We start from the raw sequence: 19,525 nt of genomic DNA on the forward strand, positions 1-19,525 counted from the left end.
GCTCCATTACCTAAGCATTGCTTGGTGAGGGGGACATAATTAATAAGTGTTTGCTGGAAGCACTAATGTCCCGTAGTCACTTTCTGCCAGGCCAGGGGCCAGCAAACAGTAAAGAACCAGAGAGTAAATAGTTTAGACTTTGCAGGCCATCTAACCTCTGCCTTAACTATTCCCCTCTCCTGTCATAGCACAAAAGCAGCCACAGAGAACACAGAACGAATAGGTTTACCCACCTACAGAAACAGGTGGGCTAGGGTTAACCAGCAGGCCATCGTTTGCTGACCCTGCACTGGGCCGTGACCGGCCATGAGCCTGGCGGGACGCAAGTCTGTCTGGAGAGGCCGAAGCCTGGAGTCCCCGCGTGGCACGTAGCAGTCTGCACTAGCAACCCCGAGCTGGCTCGGGTGCTGTGTCAGCATCCGTCTCTCTGCTTGCTGCTTATTGTTTTCCCTTAAGCAAGCAGTTCCATTTCTAGGAATATATGCTCAGCACACAAATGTGGGGGGCACATCAGAGTATTCTTTATAACAGGGAAGGCTCGGAGCAGCAGGAGATGGGTATGTAGGCTGCAGCCTCCGGAGGCCCAGCTGGAAAGGCAGGCTCTGGAACAGATGACCTGGGTTTGAATTCTGGCTTGGTGAAGGCACTAGCTGAATAACATGGGGCAAGTTACTTAACCTCTCTGTTAAAAAGAGGAAGTATGTGCGTGTTCTGTAAATTCAGAAGGTGCAGGAGTGTATACAGATAAGAGTAACTCTCTTCCCTTGTCCCCTAGCCATCGGGTTCCCCTCACTAGAAGCAGCCCTTGTTTAAGTTTTCACGTTTCCTTCAGGGGTAGCATGTCAGCCTTCCGTGTGTGTGAGAGAAGCATCGAGAGGCTGCCGCGTGGCTGTGAACCAGGAGGGCAGGGGATAGCACACTGCCCTTTGTTTTGAGTGCTAGTTTAAATTTAGCATGACTGACAGATGCACAACACTACTTATTTGGGGGGAAATAGGAATAGCTTTGCAAACACCACAGTCTTGTGCCTTCTCAAATCTCTTGCATGCAAAGAAGTTCAGAAAGGTGCCAGTGGAAACAGGGCAGGATGCGTCCCGTTGATTTTGCCCAGAGACGCATGCAGATAGATGCACAGACCTCCCTGCACATTTACTGTACTGTCATGGAATAACCTTGGCTGCCAGGGAGGCAGGAGCCCCAGGAGAGGGGCCTGCCCTTGTGCCTCCTCCAGGAGAGTGGCAGCCCCTGAGTGGGCCCAGGGCTGGCTCCTGGTCAGCCAGCCTGGCTGTAAGCAGCACTGGGGACTGGCTCCTGCATGGCTCTAGGGGGCTTCAGCCCATGCTGCCGGGTTCACTGGGCATGGCCTGCCCGGCGCACTGTTCTGAATTCCTTCCTGGGCCCCAAGCACCCGTTACCTTGGCCTGTGAGGCCCTGCAGGTGGTTGTGCTCCCATTATGATTCCAGAGGAAAGGAGCTGGGCAGCTGTCCAGCTCGGGAGGAGACTTCCAAGGCTTGTGCTTTAGTTGACGATTTTTTTAAAAAATCTGCCATATTTTTAGTAAATACAGTTTTTAAATATTTAGTGGGGATTAGAAAAAGTGGGAAAACAACCTCCTCCTGAAAGCATTAAACTTATACCAAAGTACCATGAATTCAATTAGTCTAGAATACCTTGAATTCAGTGATGGGATAAGCTTTAAATTATCCTTCAGTTATATAGTCAAAGTAGAATTTCAAAAGAAATGAGCATTGCAAGGGTTTTTATTCTCTAAGTCAGTTGCTCTCCTCTATTTCATTCCTTAAGAATCTTGGTTTGTGGGCCCTGTCAGCATGTTCTCAAACTTCTAACAAGATTACAGTGTTTTTTCTTTTTTAGAGTGGATGTGTGGTCTACTATTGGGCTATTTAATTGCATAACTTTTCCATTTAAACATTTACAAGCACTCTTAGGAGCATGTGCAGTAATGTATCACCAGAGTCAGCTTGTGATGCCGAAGATCCTGGCTGGGCCCCATGCCCATGCTTCAGGGACATTTCCCTGCTTGGGAGGTCTGCCCAGAGGCTTCAGGGTACACTTCTTGTGTGATAAATGTCACCTGGATTTTGTTGGCCTGAGGTTTATTTTCAATTAGCAGATACAGACATCAGTAATAATGTGAAAGAAGGCTGATTTGCATTCTCTTCCTGTGCAACATGTACCAAGGACAGACCCTCGAGACTGAGAGTCCTCCCTCTGAATATCAAAGGCCAGTTAAATGCCACCCCAAGAAGCTCAGAGAGCAGATTTTGTGAGGCAGTTAATGGATCCAGCAGGTAATGATGTTCCACTAGTTTTAATTCTGTCCTCTGTGGTTTAAAATTCAATTTGCCAAGGTGAACACAGAGTCAAACTGGCACATAGCCACCTGTCCACAGTGGGGGCTGCTGCTAGCAGACCTGGATGGCTGCTCCTGCATTTGGGTAAACCATTAAATGACAACTTTAATTTAAAAACCCTGGGAAGGTTGATAGAAGGGGTCTTATGATAGGTGCCAACTGGCCATTGCATGGGTTGCAGTGGATGTTGTTGAAACTTGAAAACCATTCACATCTATTTCTCTTCCCTCCCACCCCCCACATGCAATCTGGGGATTTGCTTTCATTGAGGAAAACACGCATGCAGTACATGCAGTAACTTGTATAAAATGCTGTGATTGTTAGTGTATAGCTCAATGATTTTTCTTTTCATTTCTAAAAATAAGAGCAGTTGTAGGTTTACGGAAAAATAATGTAATTAATACAGAGTTCCTATATACCCCCATCTCACACAGTTTTCCCTATTATTAGCATTTTGCAGATATATAGTATCTTTGTTACAATTGATTAAACAATATTATTAGGTTCATGCAAAAGTAACTGTGGTTTTGCATTGTTGAAATTTGCTGTTTGATATTGGCATACTTTCTTAAATAAATATGGTCATGTCAAACATCATCTTAATATGCATTTATCGCTTTATGTTTTTTGGCTAATGACTTATTACTTGCTGTTATATTTATTTTAGACTATGGAAATGATGTTAGACAAAAAGCAAATTTGAATGATTTTCTTATTTGTGTTCAAAATGGGTCGTCAAGCAGCAGAGACAACTCACAACATCAACAATGCATTTGGTGCAGGAACAGCTAATGAATGTATGGTGCAATGGTGGTTCAAGAAGTTTTGCAAAGGAGATGAGAGCTTTGAAGATGAGGAGTGTAGTGGCCGGCCATTGGAAGTTGACAACAACCAATTGAGAGCAGTCATTGAATCTGATCCTCTTAAACTACATGAGAAGTTGCCGAAGAACTCAACGTCAACCATTCTATGGCCGTTTGGCATTTGAAGCAAATTAGAAAGGTGAAAAATCTCGGTAAGTGGGCACCTCATGAGCTGACTGAAAATTTAAAAAATCGTCACTCTGAAGTGTCATCATCTCTTATTCTATGCAACGATGAACCATTTCTTGATTGGATTGTGAAGTATGACCTAAAGTGGATTTTATACAACAACCAGCGATGATCAGCTCAGTGGTTGGACTGAGAAGAAGCTCCAAAGCTCTTCCCAAAGCCAAACTTGCACTAAAAAGAGGTCATGGTCACTGTTTGTTGGTTTGCTGCCTCTACAGCTTTCTGAATCCTGGTGAAATCATTACATCTGAGAAGTATGCTCAGCAAATTGATGAGATGCACTGAAAACTGTTAACGCCTGCAGCCGGCGTTGGTCAACAGAGAGAGCCCAGTTCTTCTCCACAACAACGCCCAATGGCAGGTCACAAAACTAACGCTTCAAAGGTCAAACAAATTGGGCTACGAAGTTTTGCCTCATCCGCCTTATTCACCTGACCTCTTGCCAACCGACACCAGTTCTTCAAGCATCTCGACAGCTTTTTGCAGGGAAACCACTTCCACAACGAGCAGGATGCAGAAAATGCTTTCTAAGAGTTCATCGAAACCCAAAGCACAGATTTTTTTTTTTTAAGATTTATTATTTATCTCCACCCCCTTTTACAGCTTGCTTGCTGTCTGCTCTCTGTGTCCATTTGCAGTGAGTTTTTCTGTGTCTGTCTGTCTCCCTTTGTTGCATCATCTTGCCATGCCATCTCTCTGTGCCATCAGCTCTCTGTGGGCACGGACTCTCAGCTCTCCACAGGCACAGGCCACCTTGCCTTCACAAGGAGGCCCTGGGATGTGAACGCAGGGCCTCCCATATGGTAAATGGGAGCCCGTTCGATTGAGCCACAGCTGCTTCCCCTGAAGTATGGATTTATACGCTACAGGAATAAACAAACTTATTTCTCATTGGCAAAAATGTGTTGATTATAATGGTTCCTATTTTGATTAATAAAGATATGTTTGAGCCAGTTATAATGATTTAAAATTCATGATCTGAAACCACAATTCCTTTTGTACCAACCTAATACTATAATTATATTATTAACTATTGTCCATACTGTACATTAAAGTTCACTGTTTGTGTTGTATTGTTATATGGATTTCCTTCTTTTAATTTTTTATTCTGGTAACATAAATACAACCTGAAATTTCCTGTCCACTTCAAATATATAGTTCACCTGTGTTAATTACAGTCACAATGTTGTGACACCATCACCACCATCCATTACCAAAATTTTTCCATCAACCCAAACAGAAACTCTAAACCAATTAAGTATTAACACCCCATTCTCCACTCCCACCCCACCCATGCCCTTGGTAACCTGTATTATAGTTTCTGACTGAATTTGTATATTCTACTAATTTCATGTAAGTGAGCTCATGCAATATTTGTCCTTTTGTGTTCAACTTATTTCATTCAAACATGATGTCTTCAAGGTTTTTGCATCATTGTAGCATACAGCATAACTTCAATCCTTTATATTCCATTGTATGGCTATATCCCATTTTAACCATTTGGCTGTTGATGGACATTTGGGTTGTTTCTGCCTCTTGGCACTGATAAATTGTGCTCCTTTGAAGATAAGAGTATAAATACCTGAATCCCTGCTTTGAATTATTTTGTGTATAATAGCTAGAAGTGGGACAACCAGGTCATATTTAACTTTCCAAATATTTTTTCCCATTACATAGGTTGTCTTTTTAGTTTCTTGATAAAGTCCTTGGATGCACAAAAGTTTTTAGTTTTGATGAGATCCCCTTTATTTTTCCTTTTGTTGCTTGTGCTTTTGGTGAAAAGTCGAAGAAACCATTGTCTAACACAAGGTCCTGAAGATGTTTCCCTTTGTTTTCTGCCAGGAGTTTTATAGTTTCGGTTCTTATATTTATATCTTTAATCCTATTGGAGTTAATTTTTGCATATGGTATGAGGTGAAAGTTTACTATTGTTTTGCATATGGTTATCCAGTTTTCCCAGCACCATTTCTTGAAGAGACTATTCTTTTCCTATTGAGTGGACTTTGCACCCATATGGGGGGTTTATTTCTGAACTCTCATTTCAGTTCCATTGGTCTATATGTCTGTCCTTGTGCCAGTATCATGCTGTTTTGATTCTTCCAGCTTCGCAGTAAGTTTTAAAATTGGGAAGTGTGAGTCCTCCAATTTTGTTCCTCTCTTTCAAGATGTTTTTGACTGTTTGGAACCCCTTACCCTTCCATGTGAATTTGAAGATTACTTGTCCATTTCTGAAAAGAAGACTATTAGAATTTTTACTGGGATTATGTTGAATGAATAAATCAGTATGAGTGGAATTGACATCTTAACAATATTTATGTTAATCCATGAAAACAATGTCCTTTCAATTTTAACTTTAGGTCTTTAATTTCTCTCAATGTTCTGTGGTTTTCCTTGTACATGTAGTTTACATTCTTGGTTAAATTTATTCCCAGATATTTAATTCTTTTAGTTACTATTGTAAATGGAATTTTTTTCTTGATTTCCTCTTTAGATCATTTATTACTAGCATATAGAAACACTACTGATTTTTGTGTGTTGATCTTGTACACTGCTACTTTTTAAAATTTATTCTAGTAGCTTTATGGTGGATTTTTTGGTATTTTTTATATATAGGATCATATCATCTGCAAATAGGGGAAATTTTAATTCTTCCTTTCCGATTTAGATGCCTTTTATTTCTTTTTTCTTACCTAATTGCTCTGGCTAGAACTTCTAGTATAATGTTCGAATTACAGTGGTGACAGTGAGCATCCCTGTCCTGTTCCTAATCTTAGGGAAATCGCTTTCAGTCTTTCACCACTGAGTATGATGTCAGCTGTGGTTGTGTTATATATGCCCTTTATCATGTTTAGGATATTTCCTTCTAGTCCTAGTTTTCTGAGTGTTTTTATCAAGAAGGAGTGCTGGATTTTTTCAAATGCCTTTTCTGTGTCAATTGAAATGATCATGTGGATTTTTTCCCATTTGTTCTATTGATAATAGTATATTAATTAATTTTTGCATTTAAATACCATTGCATTCCTGGGATAAATGCTACTTGATCATGGTGTATAATTCCTTCAGTGTTCTATTGGATTTGGTTTATAGTGTTTTTTGAGGACTTTTGCATTTATATTGATGAGGATATTGGTCTATAATATTCTTTTTTTGTGTGGTACCTCTATCTGGCTTAGGTATTAGGGTGATGTTGGCCTTATAAATAAGTTAAGAAGTGTCCTCTGCTTCTCAGTTTTTTGGATGTATTTCGGCAGAATTGGTGTTAATTCTTCTTGGAATATTTAATTTCCACATATTTGTGACTTTTTCTGTGTTATTGATGTTTAGTTTCATTCAGTTTTGATTAAAGGAGATACATTGTATGATTTCAATCTCTTCAAATTTATTGAAACTTGTTTTGGGTCCTCATATAGTCTATTCTAGGGAATGATCCATGTGCACTCAAGAAGAAAGTGTATTCTGTTTTTGGGTAACAGGCTCTATATATGTCTGTTAGGTCTAGATGATTTATAGTATTGTTCAAGTACAGTATTTCTTTATTGATCTTCTGTCCAGATGTTTTCTCCATTATGAAGTCTCCTATTATTAATGTAAAACTAACCCTTCAAATCTGTCAGTATTTGTTTCATATATTCTAGGGCTCTGCTATTAGGTGCATATAAATTTATAATTATTATATCTTGTTGATTGACCCCTTTATCAGTATACAGTGTCCTTTGTCCCTTGTAACAGTTTTTGAGTTAAGGTTTATTTCTGTCTGATATTAGTATAACTGCTTCAGCTCTCTTTTGTTTACTATTTGCATGGTATATTTTTTCCATCCTTTCACTTTTACCCTACCGTGTCTTTGAATTTAATGTAAGTCTCTTGTGAACAGCATATAATAGGGTCGTTGTTGTTTACCACTCTGCCAGTCTCTGCCTTTTGAGTGAAAGTTTAATATATTTGTATTTAGAGTTGCTGCTGATAATGCAGGAGTTTCTTTTGCCAGTTTGTTCTTTGGTCCTTGTAAGTCTTAGATCCTTTTTTTTTTTTTTTTCTGTAGTCAACCGTTTTGAGTCTCTTATTTTCTTCTGCATATATTTTTCAGGTATTTTCTTTGTGGTTAGCAAGGGCTTAAATTTAACATTCTAAATCTATAACAGTCATGTTTGATTTGATACCAACTTAACATCAATAGCATAATCAAACTATGCTCCTATATCTCTTTGCCCCCCTACCTTTTTGGGGGTGGGGGGTTGGTAATTGTTATAAATCTTTTTACATAGTGTCCAAAACCATAAATCTATCATTGATTGCTTTTATACATTTGCATTTTAGAGCCTATAAAAGGTAAAAGTGGAGTTACATATAAAAAATAATAATATGCTAATAGTACTGGCATTTATAATTACTTTTGTGGCCACCTCTAGGGGTCTTTATTTCTTTATGTTGCATTGAAGTATTGTCTAGTGTCCATTCCTTTCCATCTAAAGAACTCCCTTGGGCGTTGCTTGTTGGGCAGGTCTACATACTGTTTCAATTTTTGTTATTCTGGGAATATATTATTTTTGAAAGATACTTTTGCTGGATTTAAAACTCTTGGTGGCAGTTTTCTTTCACACATTAAATATTTCATCCCAGGACATTCTTGCCTCCATGGTTTCTGATGAGAAATTAGGACTTAATCTTATTGGAGCTCCCCTTGTTCATGACATATTGCTTTTCTCTTTGAGCTTTTCCTCTAGAAATTTTTTTATTTCACTTATTATGGTCTTCAACTCCAGTATTTCCATTCAGTTCCTTTTTATAAATTGTTTATTGAAATCATAATTTTGTATATTTATCATTTTGTTATTTCTGTTTCCCGTTAATACTTTTCATATTGAAGTTTTTTATTTTTAGTTTTTATTTTAAGTCTTTGTTATGTCTAAAGACTGTTTTTCATTGATCGTTTCTGAAGTTTTACCTAAGTTTGTATCCATCTTGTGATATGACAGAGGTTTCCTTGTGTGCCAGTAGCTAACAAAAACAAACAATCCAAGGCAAAGATTTCACCGATTTGCAGATTGGCTCAGTGTTGGCTGGTGCTCTCCTGTGGGGGTTGGCCCTGCTACCAAGAATCTTAGCCCGAGGTGAGAGCACCACGTCCCTCCTACCTTCCTGAGCATGTGATGTGTCCTGGCATAGTCTCATGGCCTTATGGATTCCCCCATTTACAGGGATTGAAATACCCCCTCTTCAGTCTCCTTCTGGGGCCTGCTCCACCACAGGCTCTCAGCTTCGCCTCTTGGACCTCTCGCCAGTCTTCAGCCAGGCCTTCTTTTGTCCATTCGGCCTTGCTGCTCTGCAGATACCTTCTCTTTGCCAGTTGACTGGGGACGAGGTCTTCGAACCCGTGGTCTCCCTTCTTCACTTTCTGGGTGATGGCCTGTCGTCTGTAAATCTCGAGCATGCACCTGTCTTTTGAGCTTCAGGCCCCCAGTCACGAACTGCCCATGGGTCATTTCTACCTGATGACCACAGGCTGTGCCCATTCTGTGCTTCTGTCACCTTCCTGGGGATCACCTCCCCCTCCTCTCCTTTATGTCTCCCAGGGCTGGCTTTGTTTCCTGGCCCTGAGCACCCTTGGAAGCCATCTTCAGGTGCTAATGCTGCTTCCCTAACACAGGATGTCCCTGCAGCTGCTCTGGCCTAGTGACCACCTATGCCTAAACTGTGGTCAGAATCAGGAGACCAGAAGTGTCAGCTCACTGCTGGCCAACAGTGTCTTCCCACTTCACAGCCCCAGCCTCCTGTAGGCTGTGTCACGGTGCTTGAGTCCTCTCCCCAGAGTGTCCCCTGCTGTCTTCTGAGGCTCGCTCTCCACCCCCCACACCTTTGCCAGACAGCTGCAGGTGCTTCCTGCTGGGCCCCCTACAGGCCACACCCTGCATCTCACCAAGTTACTGGGTAGGTAGGGCTCCCTTCCCAGGCTTTTCCTGAGATTGCATACTCCTGGAGGAGCTGGGAATTTTCTTTTGTATTCCCAGAATATTCCCAACACCTAAATGAAACTGTCGTTGACACAGTATCCCAGGCCAGAGAGCGTGGGATAGGTGGCATTTCTCTTGGGACTTTTTTTACCACCGACCTCCTCTGAGTGACCACTGAGTCATCCATTTCTTTCTGTCTCCTGCCGTTTGTAAGTTATGGAGCCTCACGATGAACCCTGTGTACATGGAAACGGAAATGTTGGGAAGGGGAAGTCCAGGGCCTCAGAGAATATCAGCAGAGTTATATCTTTTTCTTTTTTTTTTGAGCTACATCGGGCTTGGAAATGAAGTTGAGACTCCCTCAGTGCTGCTTTGCATCATGCGACTAAGGAGTGGAGAGATAGGCATGTCATTTGTATTTGTGCCAGTACACTGACACCTCTGCTAGGCCAACTAAGAGCACATGTCATGGTTTATGGTAGAGGCTGAGATATTGCCTTATGGTTGGTGCTTGAATGCCTTTTGCTGACGAGAATAAAGGAGAAGGTGAATTTTTCAAAAAATGAGGGATCTCATAAGAGCAGAATTTGGAAGACTTTTTTGGTTATGTATGTAGTATGTGCAAGTCCACTGTTCATATCGATTTGAAATTACACAAAAATGCAATATTTTGTTCCCACTTAACATAGTTTGACAGAACAGTGTGCATAACTATTTCCCTAGTCATACAGCAAAACTTGGGTGGGGTTTCTAAATGTGCGCGGCTCTCCGTGGGGGTTGTTCGCTGCGACGGGTCCTGCCCTTCTGACCTTGTCCCCCAGAGCCAGGCCGCTCATCTTGCTTTCTTTTGGCTGATGGGGACATTTTTGTGGCTGTGTTAAATGTTCGCTTTTTGCCCCTCCTGGTCAGCACCCTGCCCTTTGCCCTGTTCTGTGCCCAGGGACACTGGCCTCTGGCTAGCATCCCTGCCTGCTGGCTTCCAGTAGGTTGAGCTAGTGGGAGGCACTGGCAGGAGATTGGAGGGCGGGAGGAGGGACAGAGGCTCTGATCTTTACCCCCGCGGCCCCATTATTGCCAAGCTGCAGCTCCAGCTCTTTCAGGAGCTATTCCCCCCACCCTTATCTCTCAAGGAAGGGCTCCTGCTGTCCTCAGTCCTGGGTGCTTCGCCCTCCTGCCTGGTTTTCCTTACCTGCCCACACCTGTTCTAAAGATCTCTTTATACTATGTGCTCTAGTACTCCCCTCTTGAGCACGCTGTTTCTTGCCAGGTCCCTGAATCATTTGTCAGTGGGTTTTTTGTGAATTTAATGTTCAGACATGTATAAACAAGGTGGCAGCCTCATGGGATTTGTAGAGTGGGAAAGGGTGTTAGAGGATTTACTATATGTATCATTTGGGGAAAAACAACTTCATCACTATTCATTTGGAAACAAAAGAAATTAAAATTCCATCCTCACAACAGACACAAAAATAAATACCAAATCAACTGAAGGGTTAAACATTAGCCAGAAATGTAGAATAAGCACTGTGCAAGATCCTGAAACCACTAAAAATACCGGTAAGCTTGACTTCCTAAACATAAAAATGCCTCTGTAAGACAACAGTAGGAAAATTAAGTGCCAGGCTCCCATTTCGACAGATGTCTGTATTAGGTATGGGTTGGAAATTTGTTTCTGTAAAAGGTGGAGAAGGTTGCCAAATCCGTCAGTAGGCACTTCAGAGACAGCAGCACCTGCTCCAGGCAGCTGTACTGCAGTGCCCCAAACCTCGCCGGCCGCACCCCATTGTCGATGAGATCGTCCGGGGGTGGAACTCGGCCCGGCCTTCCAAAAGCCCAGCTCCTCTCTCTGGCCAGCCCCGATTAGGTCATGGTGGGCACACTACCCACAGCCTGCCTGGTGCCGAGAGCCGCCCTCCTGGGCCGGGTGCCCGTGGTAGTCTGGGTGGCCCGACCGCGGCATGAATAGGGGAGCCAGGTGGCCCGGGTGCCTCTTGCCGGCTGTGTAGGCTGCATAGGCGAACGAGGTCTAGCACACATTGCCCACCAGGGACGGGAACTAGAGGGTGGCTGTCCCTGCCTCAGCTCACTGCTCCTCCCGCCGGGCGCGGGGCTTCTCCCCTGGAGGAGTAGGTTCTTGCGGTGCGTGTGGCCCAGCCTGGCAGAGTTCCTGCTCGTTGTGCCACAGCCCACTGGGAGCGCCCCAGTGGAGCCAGACAGCGAATCTCAGCCGCGAGCCCCTTCCTCTTACCTGCCCACTTAGACTGGGCCTCTGGAGTTGTTGAGCACCCGCACTCCACTGCCGCATGGTCGCCTCGCTTCTTGCATGATGTCTCAGACACTGCACACCTCCAGCGTGCCAACTGTCGATGGCCGCCTTCCTCCCCAGTCTACTCCTCTGGGTTCTGCTCTGTGATGCTGGGGCTGGACCCTGAAACGGGTCTCCTCTGCCAGCGGGAGCAATGCCAGGCTTGTCCATCCAGGGCCTCGAGGGCCCTGCAAGGCACAACAGGGGCAGGGCCTTCTTTTCTTGGTTCCAGAATGTTCTGCCTCCTACGGCATGCGCCAGCAGCACGCAGGAGCCCCGGCGGCACTCACTCTCGAGCTGCCCGGGCAGCTTCCTGCAGACAGCTCTGGCCCACAGCCAGCACAGCCACCCTCTCCCCTGGTGTTCTGGCCATCTTCTGCTGGTTAGTCCTTCCTTCTCTGAAATTTCCTCTGCTCCAGTTACTGGTGAGGTTTCTGACTCCTTATCAGAGTGTGACTGATAAATCCACTCCTCTTCTGCCTTGCCCTCACCCAGAGCCCCTTCTGGAAGCCTCATTCCTGGAAGGCTTTAGGGAACTTGGGTCTTGCCTGCCCTAGCCCTACCTTAGGCCCTTTGGAGAATGAGCTCCTGGCTTTGGTCGCCTTTGCGGAAGCCTGCCTGGCTTCCTCACCTGCTCAGCTCCTGGCTCCTTGGGGGCAGTACGGGGCAGTGTGGCGCGCCTCACCCTCTCCCTGCCCCCGACTGGGTGGTGCCGGGCACAGGCACGCCTGCCAAGTTCCCATCGCCTTACTTGGAGAACCAGCTCTGCAGCATGTGGTGTAGAGAAGTCCTAGCCACCTCCTCTCTGCGTGAATTTAATCAAATGTAGTAACTTTGTTTTTTAGTTCCAAGTTTCCTAATTTGCAAAATTGGAGATAACTGTACTTCATAGGTTAAAGGATTAAATGAAATTAATGATGGTGGGGAAGGGATTTCACCAAGGTTAATTGGCATGAGCTTTGTGTTTCTCGGGATTCCCGTTGGAGAGCTCAATGCGGGGTCACGGTGACCTGTGTCCTGAGTGACGGTCATCTGCTCTCGGGCGTGGCTGCACGCTGGCTCCAACCTCCAGCGCTGTTGGAGGCACTTCCCCTCTGGCCCTTGCTGCCACCTCTGAGGAGTCAAGGGGATGCTCGGAACCCTGCCCACCCTCAGGGAGAGGCAGGGCTTCTGCTCTGCTCTGCCCTGTGCTTGGGGGCCTTCTGGAAAGAGGCCACCACCAGGTTTCGCGCTGCACTCTCAAGCATCACACATGTCTTGTGTTCCAGGCTGAGAATTCTTACCGTAGCTATTCAGGTGCAGCTAGGATTGTTTGGTTCTTCTGTGACATGACCACAGAATATTCTGTATTCTGCTGCCATAGCGTACCATGGCCTGGGCGGCTTAAAACAGAGCTTTGTTCTCTCAGTTCTAGAGGCTGGAAGTTTGAAATTAAGCTGTCCGCTGGGCTGGGCTCCTGAAGGCTTAGGGAAGCATCCGTTCTCGCCTCTTCCTATATCTGCCTGCTGTCACACGACCTCCCTGGCTGTGTCTGTCTCTCCACTGCCCTTGCCAGGACTCGGTCGCTGGTTTTGGGCCCACTCTTCTCCAGCGTGGCCTCCCCAAACCAGTCACATCTGCAGAGAGCTTCCAAATACTGTCCCCTCTGAGGTCTGGGTGGGCATGGACTTTGCAGACGCTGTGCAGCCACATCCAGGCCCTAACATGTAAGTAGGTGTTGGCTAACATTGGAAGAGTTTTTTTGGTTAATTGATTTGTGAGAATTTGATGAATTAGATACATGAACTCCTGGGACATTTGTAAAAATACGATCACTGTTTTTTCCCTAAGAAATCTCGTGCATCTTATGTCCCACCCAGTCTTTAGCCCCAAGGTGTGTGCTGGAGACCTGGTCTCAGACCCATGGGCAGTGATGCAAGGCAGAGGGCCTTTGCCACTCTGTCCTGTCAGTTGACACGGAGGTGCCGTGCAGCCTGGAAATGGAATGTGTGCTTGGTGTGCCTGTGCGTGATGAGATGTTTACCTGCTTTGCCACCGCCTGGTGACCAAGGGCCAGGGCGACTGCCGCCCGGTGACTGAGGGCTAAGGCGACTGCTGCCTGGTGACCAGGGGTTAGGGTGGTTTTCAGACTATGGTGGTGAAGGCCCAGGAATGGCCCTACTCTTCCCATGGCCCCTCCTGGCATTGGTGAGAAAGCGCTGTCGTCTTTACATTTGTGTCGTCCTCTGCGAGATGGAAACTTCCTGAGGGCAGGGCTGGGTTTTGTCTCTGTCATCCTTGCTCTTAGAGCAGAGGCACTGGTATAGAGCCGGCGCTGAGTAACATTTGCTGAATAAACGCCTGCACGGAGAAGCCAGTGGTGAGCTAAGGGTGGGCGCGTGGGGCGCTGTCAGCAGGACCTAACAGCGGCTTTCCCTCCCACAGCTGCCTGGCCAGAAGTACCAACCTGGCTACAACGCCGACGTGGGGGACAAGTGGATCTGGCTGAAATGAACGGGCTGCACTCCATGGAAGCCATGCCGTGGGCTGAGGATGCTCCCATCTGCCTGGCTCCCTCGTAGTTTCCACGTGGCTCAAAAAATAAATAATCACCTGAAAACCATACAGAAAAAGGCCTCACAGAAACCTGTCTGCACAGTAATGGAGTTAATGGAGTTGGGGGAAATGAACTCCAGTTAAAGGCTTTAGAACTTCCTGGCTTTATTTTGAATGACCTGTAAGTATCCTGGGGAACAAATGTGTCATCTATGAAAGACTCAGTATTACCAGAAGAGTTCATTTCTTCACATGTGTGCTCTGTATCATGGAGATTTTGTATACTGTTTCTCCATAGGTCAAAAAATAAAGCAGCTTCTGTGGGACTTCTCTTCCATCCACACACATCTACATGCACAATCACATGGACATACACATGCGTGTCATCTACACTTACGCACGTGTACTTACCATTTCCTTTCTGGTTTAATTTGGTGTGGTTTGGTTTAGTTCAGACATACATTAGAGTTGAAGAGTTTTTCTCAAGTGTTTATTATAATTATCTTAGCAATTTATCACATTACAACAAAAAAGAAAAATAATGAAGCTAAAATACCAAAAGGAGGAAGAAAATCACCATAGATTTATAGAACAATGAATTAGTTTTAAAAAAGAAATTTTAGAAAAATCTCATGTGATAACCGTCATCAACTGTTCTTAAAATTCCTTCTGGGGAGTAGGTGTGGTTGAGCACCTGCTTCCCATGCATGAGGTCTCAGGTTCAGTCCCTGGTATCTCCTCAATAAAAAACATTCCTTCCTCTAAGGGGAGAGTAGAGCTCTGAACATAGATAAAATGCAAAATATTAATAATAGAATTATGATATTTATTTCCCTAAAAATCAAGTTGTTAAATCAAAAATGGGTAACAAGAAAGAAAATCTCCTTTCTTTATTCACCTCTATTGACACTTACAAAATGAAAGTAAAATGAAAGCTTGCTTGCAAGAAAGTTGTGGAGTTCGGAGTTTCTGTTCAGGAAGTTAGCCGTGGAGCTCTGCTGTGCAATACAAGAGCTCCCAGACATGTGGCTATTTAAATCAGATGCAACTTATCACTCAGGTCCTCAGTTGCACTGGCCACAGTTCAGGTGCTCAGTAGCCACGGCTGGTGATCTCAGTGACGGACAGTACAGCAGAGAACAGCATTGGGCAGCATTGCTATACGGCGTGCTTGACAAGGAGGCACTTTCTTTTCCGAGGTTGTAAGGACTGAAAATTTCTCAGCAGACTTGAGTTGGAGTCCAGATCTAAGTGGCTGAAGCCTTGCATTTCCATAAGGAACTAATCCTTAAATGAGATGCAGCTAGGGCCTGGCCAAAGCCACAGACCCATTAAGGAGAGTAACACAGGGAGAGGACAGATGTCCTTAATGGCCTGGCGGCTCCTGATGGCTTCTGCTGCGTTGGGCCCTGACGATTGCCCACGGGGCCATCAGCAGTCAGGGGAGCCTCCCGTATGCTGTCTTTCAGTGGCATCCCTGTTCGTCTTAGCACTGTGTAGACGTGCTCCTGCATTCATATCCGGGTCTCGGTCTACACGGGGCACTTCCCTCGATGGATTGTGGAACTTGTAATTTGCGGTGCTGAACAAGTTAATCTGCCTATGTTCTGGTGTTTACTTTATGAGTGCTGGTCAGAGAAAGGCCAGGAGACAGTGTTCTCGTCCTGCCTTCCACTGGGAACTCTGAAGAAGGGCTTAGTAGACACCCTGGTCTCTGTTCCACAACTCTACGTGATTTAGTTTCACAGAAAGGCTTCCGATCTTTAAGGGGGAGGGGAAACCCATGATTGAAATAAAACTTCATTTTCAGATAGTCCACATTGGAATTTTAGATGCTTTGAGGATCAGGAGCTAAGAATGGTGTTGCAGCTCCTTGGTTTTCTGTCTGCATTCTTTTCTTGTGTTTATGAGCGTAAGAGTTTATGTTGAAGAGAAACTGCTCATTTCATTTTTTCTGTTAACACTGAGTTACCATTGTATAACCAAATGGGTTTTGGGAACACGTAGTTTCTTAGAGGAAATCATTTACAGTTGCTTACATCCACCTTACCCAGACCTGGCCCGCCATGGGGACAGCCAGCACTTTGCTGCGGCCTGACATTTTCATGCCAGTGTTGACCCCGTCCTGGGCACAGGCTCCTGGTATTGTGCTTGGCACCCGGGTGTGACATGGTAGTCCCCCACCTTCAAACAGAAATACTCAGAAGACTTCGTTATGCTGTTTTAACTTAATTTCAATGTTACTATAATACAACAGAAATGAAAGAAGCCATTGTCTTGCTTGACATGTGTCCTCTTTTTTTTTCAAAAGTCCAGCGGCAACTGGTAAAATTTGGCTGTAACTCTTTCTGCGTCCTGTTTACCAATTTCACGCTGCTGGTTTAGTTGTTCTTAGCAGTGCTCGTGTCAAAACAAAGAAGTAAGCAGGCAGCTGCTTGCTTGTAAGAACACATAGTGCCTGCTCAACTGGGTGCAGATCTGCATGATTTGGGGGTTTGGCAGAGTGGGGGCGGAGAGAAAGCAGCAATTACTGTCATGCATTTGGGCTTTGGAAAGAAAAGCATGTGTAGGCAGCAGCCGCTGTGGCTGGTCGGAATTAGATGAATGGAAGCACGTGCTTAAGGAACTTGGGGTACATGTGGGTATAAATGAAAGCTGGCAAACTGATGGCTTTGGTCTAGGAGAACCACAGGCCTGAAGAGGCGCAGGAGGCAACTCTCAGCAGAGTCAGCATTTGCTGGGGACCAGCTCAGACTTGGCTTTGACAGAGGAACGTGCACGTCAAACAAATGACATGTCCGTGACTTGCACCCACCTGTGGCCACATCCACACCAAGTCTCCTGCACGGGGAGGAGCCTCGGTCGTGGCCGGGTGTCTTGCTGCCGCCTGCTCTGGTGTCAGGTTCTGTTGGTGTTGACAGAGCTAGCTTTTTGGAGAATCATGCTGGGCCCGAAGTCCTGGCCGCAGAGCTCCAGGTATGAAGTCCTCTCAGGAGCAGTGGAGTGCTCAGCCTGGGAACACCTGATGCCCCGTGGTTGCTGGGGCACAGCCAAGTCACCGAATGAGGCCTCCTTTAGGGCTTATCCTAACAGGAAGCCCGGTGGAATATCCTCAAACCTTTATCTTTAAACATGTAAACAGATTTCTTCGTTTGTATGTACAATTGACCTATTAGCATTTGAAATTGCTGAATTGGTGGGGGAAACTGTATTGTTTTAGGAAGAATAACGAAATTTTTAGAAGTGAATGCTTTGCAATTTAAAACTAAGACACTCCCTGGTTAAACCCAATTGTTAGTTGCATTTTGGAAGGCACTCAACTTAGTACTGTATAGCTTCATGGAGCAAACATTTTTTATGAAGCTATGTCTGCTCATTATATTAAAATTTTTGGCTTTTGTTTCTGAGAAGGCGTTTTCCTCTGGCGTGTTTCACGTAGTAATTGATTCTCATACAGTGAATGCCTGGGAGCCTCTGGGTCGCAGGCAGGCTCTTAACACTGGAAGGAGGGCAGTGAAGAGAGGAGAATGGGAGCGGCAGCTCAGGGGACAAGCTCTACTGACCCCCGAGGCTCGGGGTCCCGTGTGGGTGGCCTTTGTGGGTAGAAGCTTTTGGAGGCCCTGAGACTGTGAAATCACCAGGGTGGCGAGGGCAGCGCGGTCAGAGGAGGTCCAGACCTGAGCCTGGGACCCTCCAACCTGGGAGTCAGGTTGATGAGGAAGCCGGAGGAGCTTCCTGAAGGTGGGAGGGAAAGCCGGAAGCAGTGGGGTTTGTGCAGGAAAGGAGGGGGTGACTCCGGCAGGGGCACCAGGCCCCTAGGGAGGGGGAGAAATCAGAAGGTCACTGCCTCCTGGCAACTGTACGTGGTGATGGTCCCTTGGTGGCACGAGCTGTGTAGGTAGAGGAGGGGCACACTTCACTGGGAGTGGGTTCAAGAGAGTGGAAATTAAGCGAAGAACAAAGGCACAGATGATGAGTGGAGTGCTGGAATTAGAATAAATTGAGACTTCTGCTCTTGATCTCCATTATAGAGGCATCCTCCAAGAAAAAGCAGACTAGTATAAACCCTGGATTTTGTTTTTTGCTTTTTCACCCCTGTTCTTAACTGCGCACGATTATGTTGTTGGGGAAGCACAAGTGGAAAGGTGGCTGTGACTGCCCGTAAGCAGAAAAGCAGCCTTTTCACCTCTCCTTTCTCCTGGATGTGAAAAGAAAGGGCTGTCGTTGAGGGTCATTCTTTCCAATTCTCTGAGAAGACTGCTGTGATGGTTTGCAGCTGTGCCCCCCAGAAAAGCACACTCTTACACTTAGTCCATCCCAGTGGGCATGACCCCACACGGGTGAGGAGGTGGCTTCAGATACGGTGTGGCCGCTCCGTCTGCTGGTCTTAACCCTGTACGGAAGCCTGCAGAAGGAGAGTGAAAGGCAGGCGGGGAGAGCCACAGAGCAGCAGGAGCTCGCGTCAGTGGAGCCTGGAGGAGAAGAGAGGCCGGGAGAGGCCACCACGGGCGTCGCCACGTGACGGGAGCCCAGCCCTGGGAGGCCAGTGCTTGGGAAGAAAGCATTGCCTTCATGACATCTGAATTTGGACCTGATTTGGACTTCTTAGCTTCAAAACTGTGAGCCATTAAATTCCCATTGTGTAAGCCAACCCCATCGCGTGGTGTTTGCTTGAGCAGCCAAGGAAATGAACACAAATGCCCAGGCTCTAAATAAAGATCATTTTCCTTTCTCTAATCTGCAGTGTAGAGTGCCCAGCATGAAATCTTTGTAAACGTAGAAATCTGCAGGATTATCTGACTCTTGCTGTACTAGACACTCCTGAGGCATGATGAAGCTGGGGTCCCCAGCCCTCCCCTCGTGTGGAGGGAACGTGCTGCTGCCGAGGCCTTGGGTCTGCCACGGCCTGCAGCAGGAAGGACAGACAGCACGCCCCGGCTCGGCCCTCTTCCTGCTCATGGTGACGCTGCGCCCTGGGTCTCCTCATGGGAGTCACCCCCGAGTGAGTTGTGTGCATCTTGGTATGAGACTGGGGATGTCAGAACCCGCTCTGGGCAGTAGGTGCCGGGGCTCTGTGCTGCAGCCGGCTGTGGACACGACACGGGGAGCAGCGTGCCAGCCGGCGGCTCGAGACGCGGTCCTTCTGCTGGAAGCCAGTAACCGGTGTGCCGAGGACGGCCCTGGCGCGCATTTCCACTGACCCTGATTGGCGGTTTTCTCACGCCTCATCCTGGAAATCTGGACCCTTTCCCTGTTTCTTGCCTTCTTTCCTGGGCCCTTCCCTGGGTGACCGACCTGTCTCCAGC

General features: G+C 46.0%; 1 protein-coding gene and 1 long non-coding RNA gene across 2 annotated transcripts in view; both read left to right on the forward strand.

Annotated features, from left to right (window-relative positions):
- Positions 1 to 17,626, forward strand: part of NDUFA10 (NADH:ubiquinone oxidoreductase subunit A10) — a 74,197-nt gene extending 56,571 nt beyond the window's left edge. The window contains exon 10 of the mRNA XM_004473940.4: positions 14,109 to 17,626. Within this exon, the coding sequence (XP_004473997.1) occupies positions 14,109 to 14,177 (69 nt within the window). The 3' untranslated portion in view covers positions 14,178 to 17,626. The remainder of the gene's footprint in view (positions 1 to 14,108) is intronic.
- Positions 2,040 to 4,507, forward strand: LOC131279094 (uncharacterized). Its single transcript, XR_009186420.1, has 2 exons — positions 2,040 to 2,313; positions 3,120 to 4,507. It is a non-coding gene; the product is annotated as an uncharacterized lncRNA (long non-coding RNA).
- Positions 17,627 to 19,525: the final 1,899 nt, after the last annotated feature.

This window comes from Dasypus novemcinctus, chromosome 7, assembly GCF_030445035.2.
Source record: "Dasypus novemcinctus isolate mDasNov1 chromosome 7, mDasNov1.1.hap2, whole genome shotgun sequence".
Lineage (NCBI taxonomy): Eukaryota > Metazoa > Chordata > Mammalia > Cingulata > Dasypodidae > Dasypus > Dasypus novemcinctus.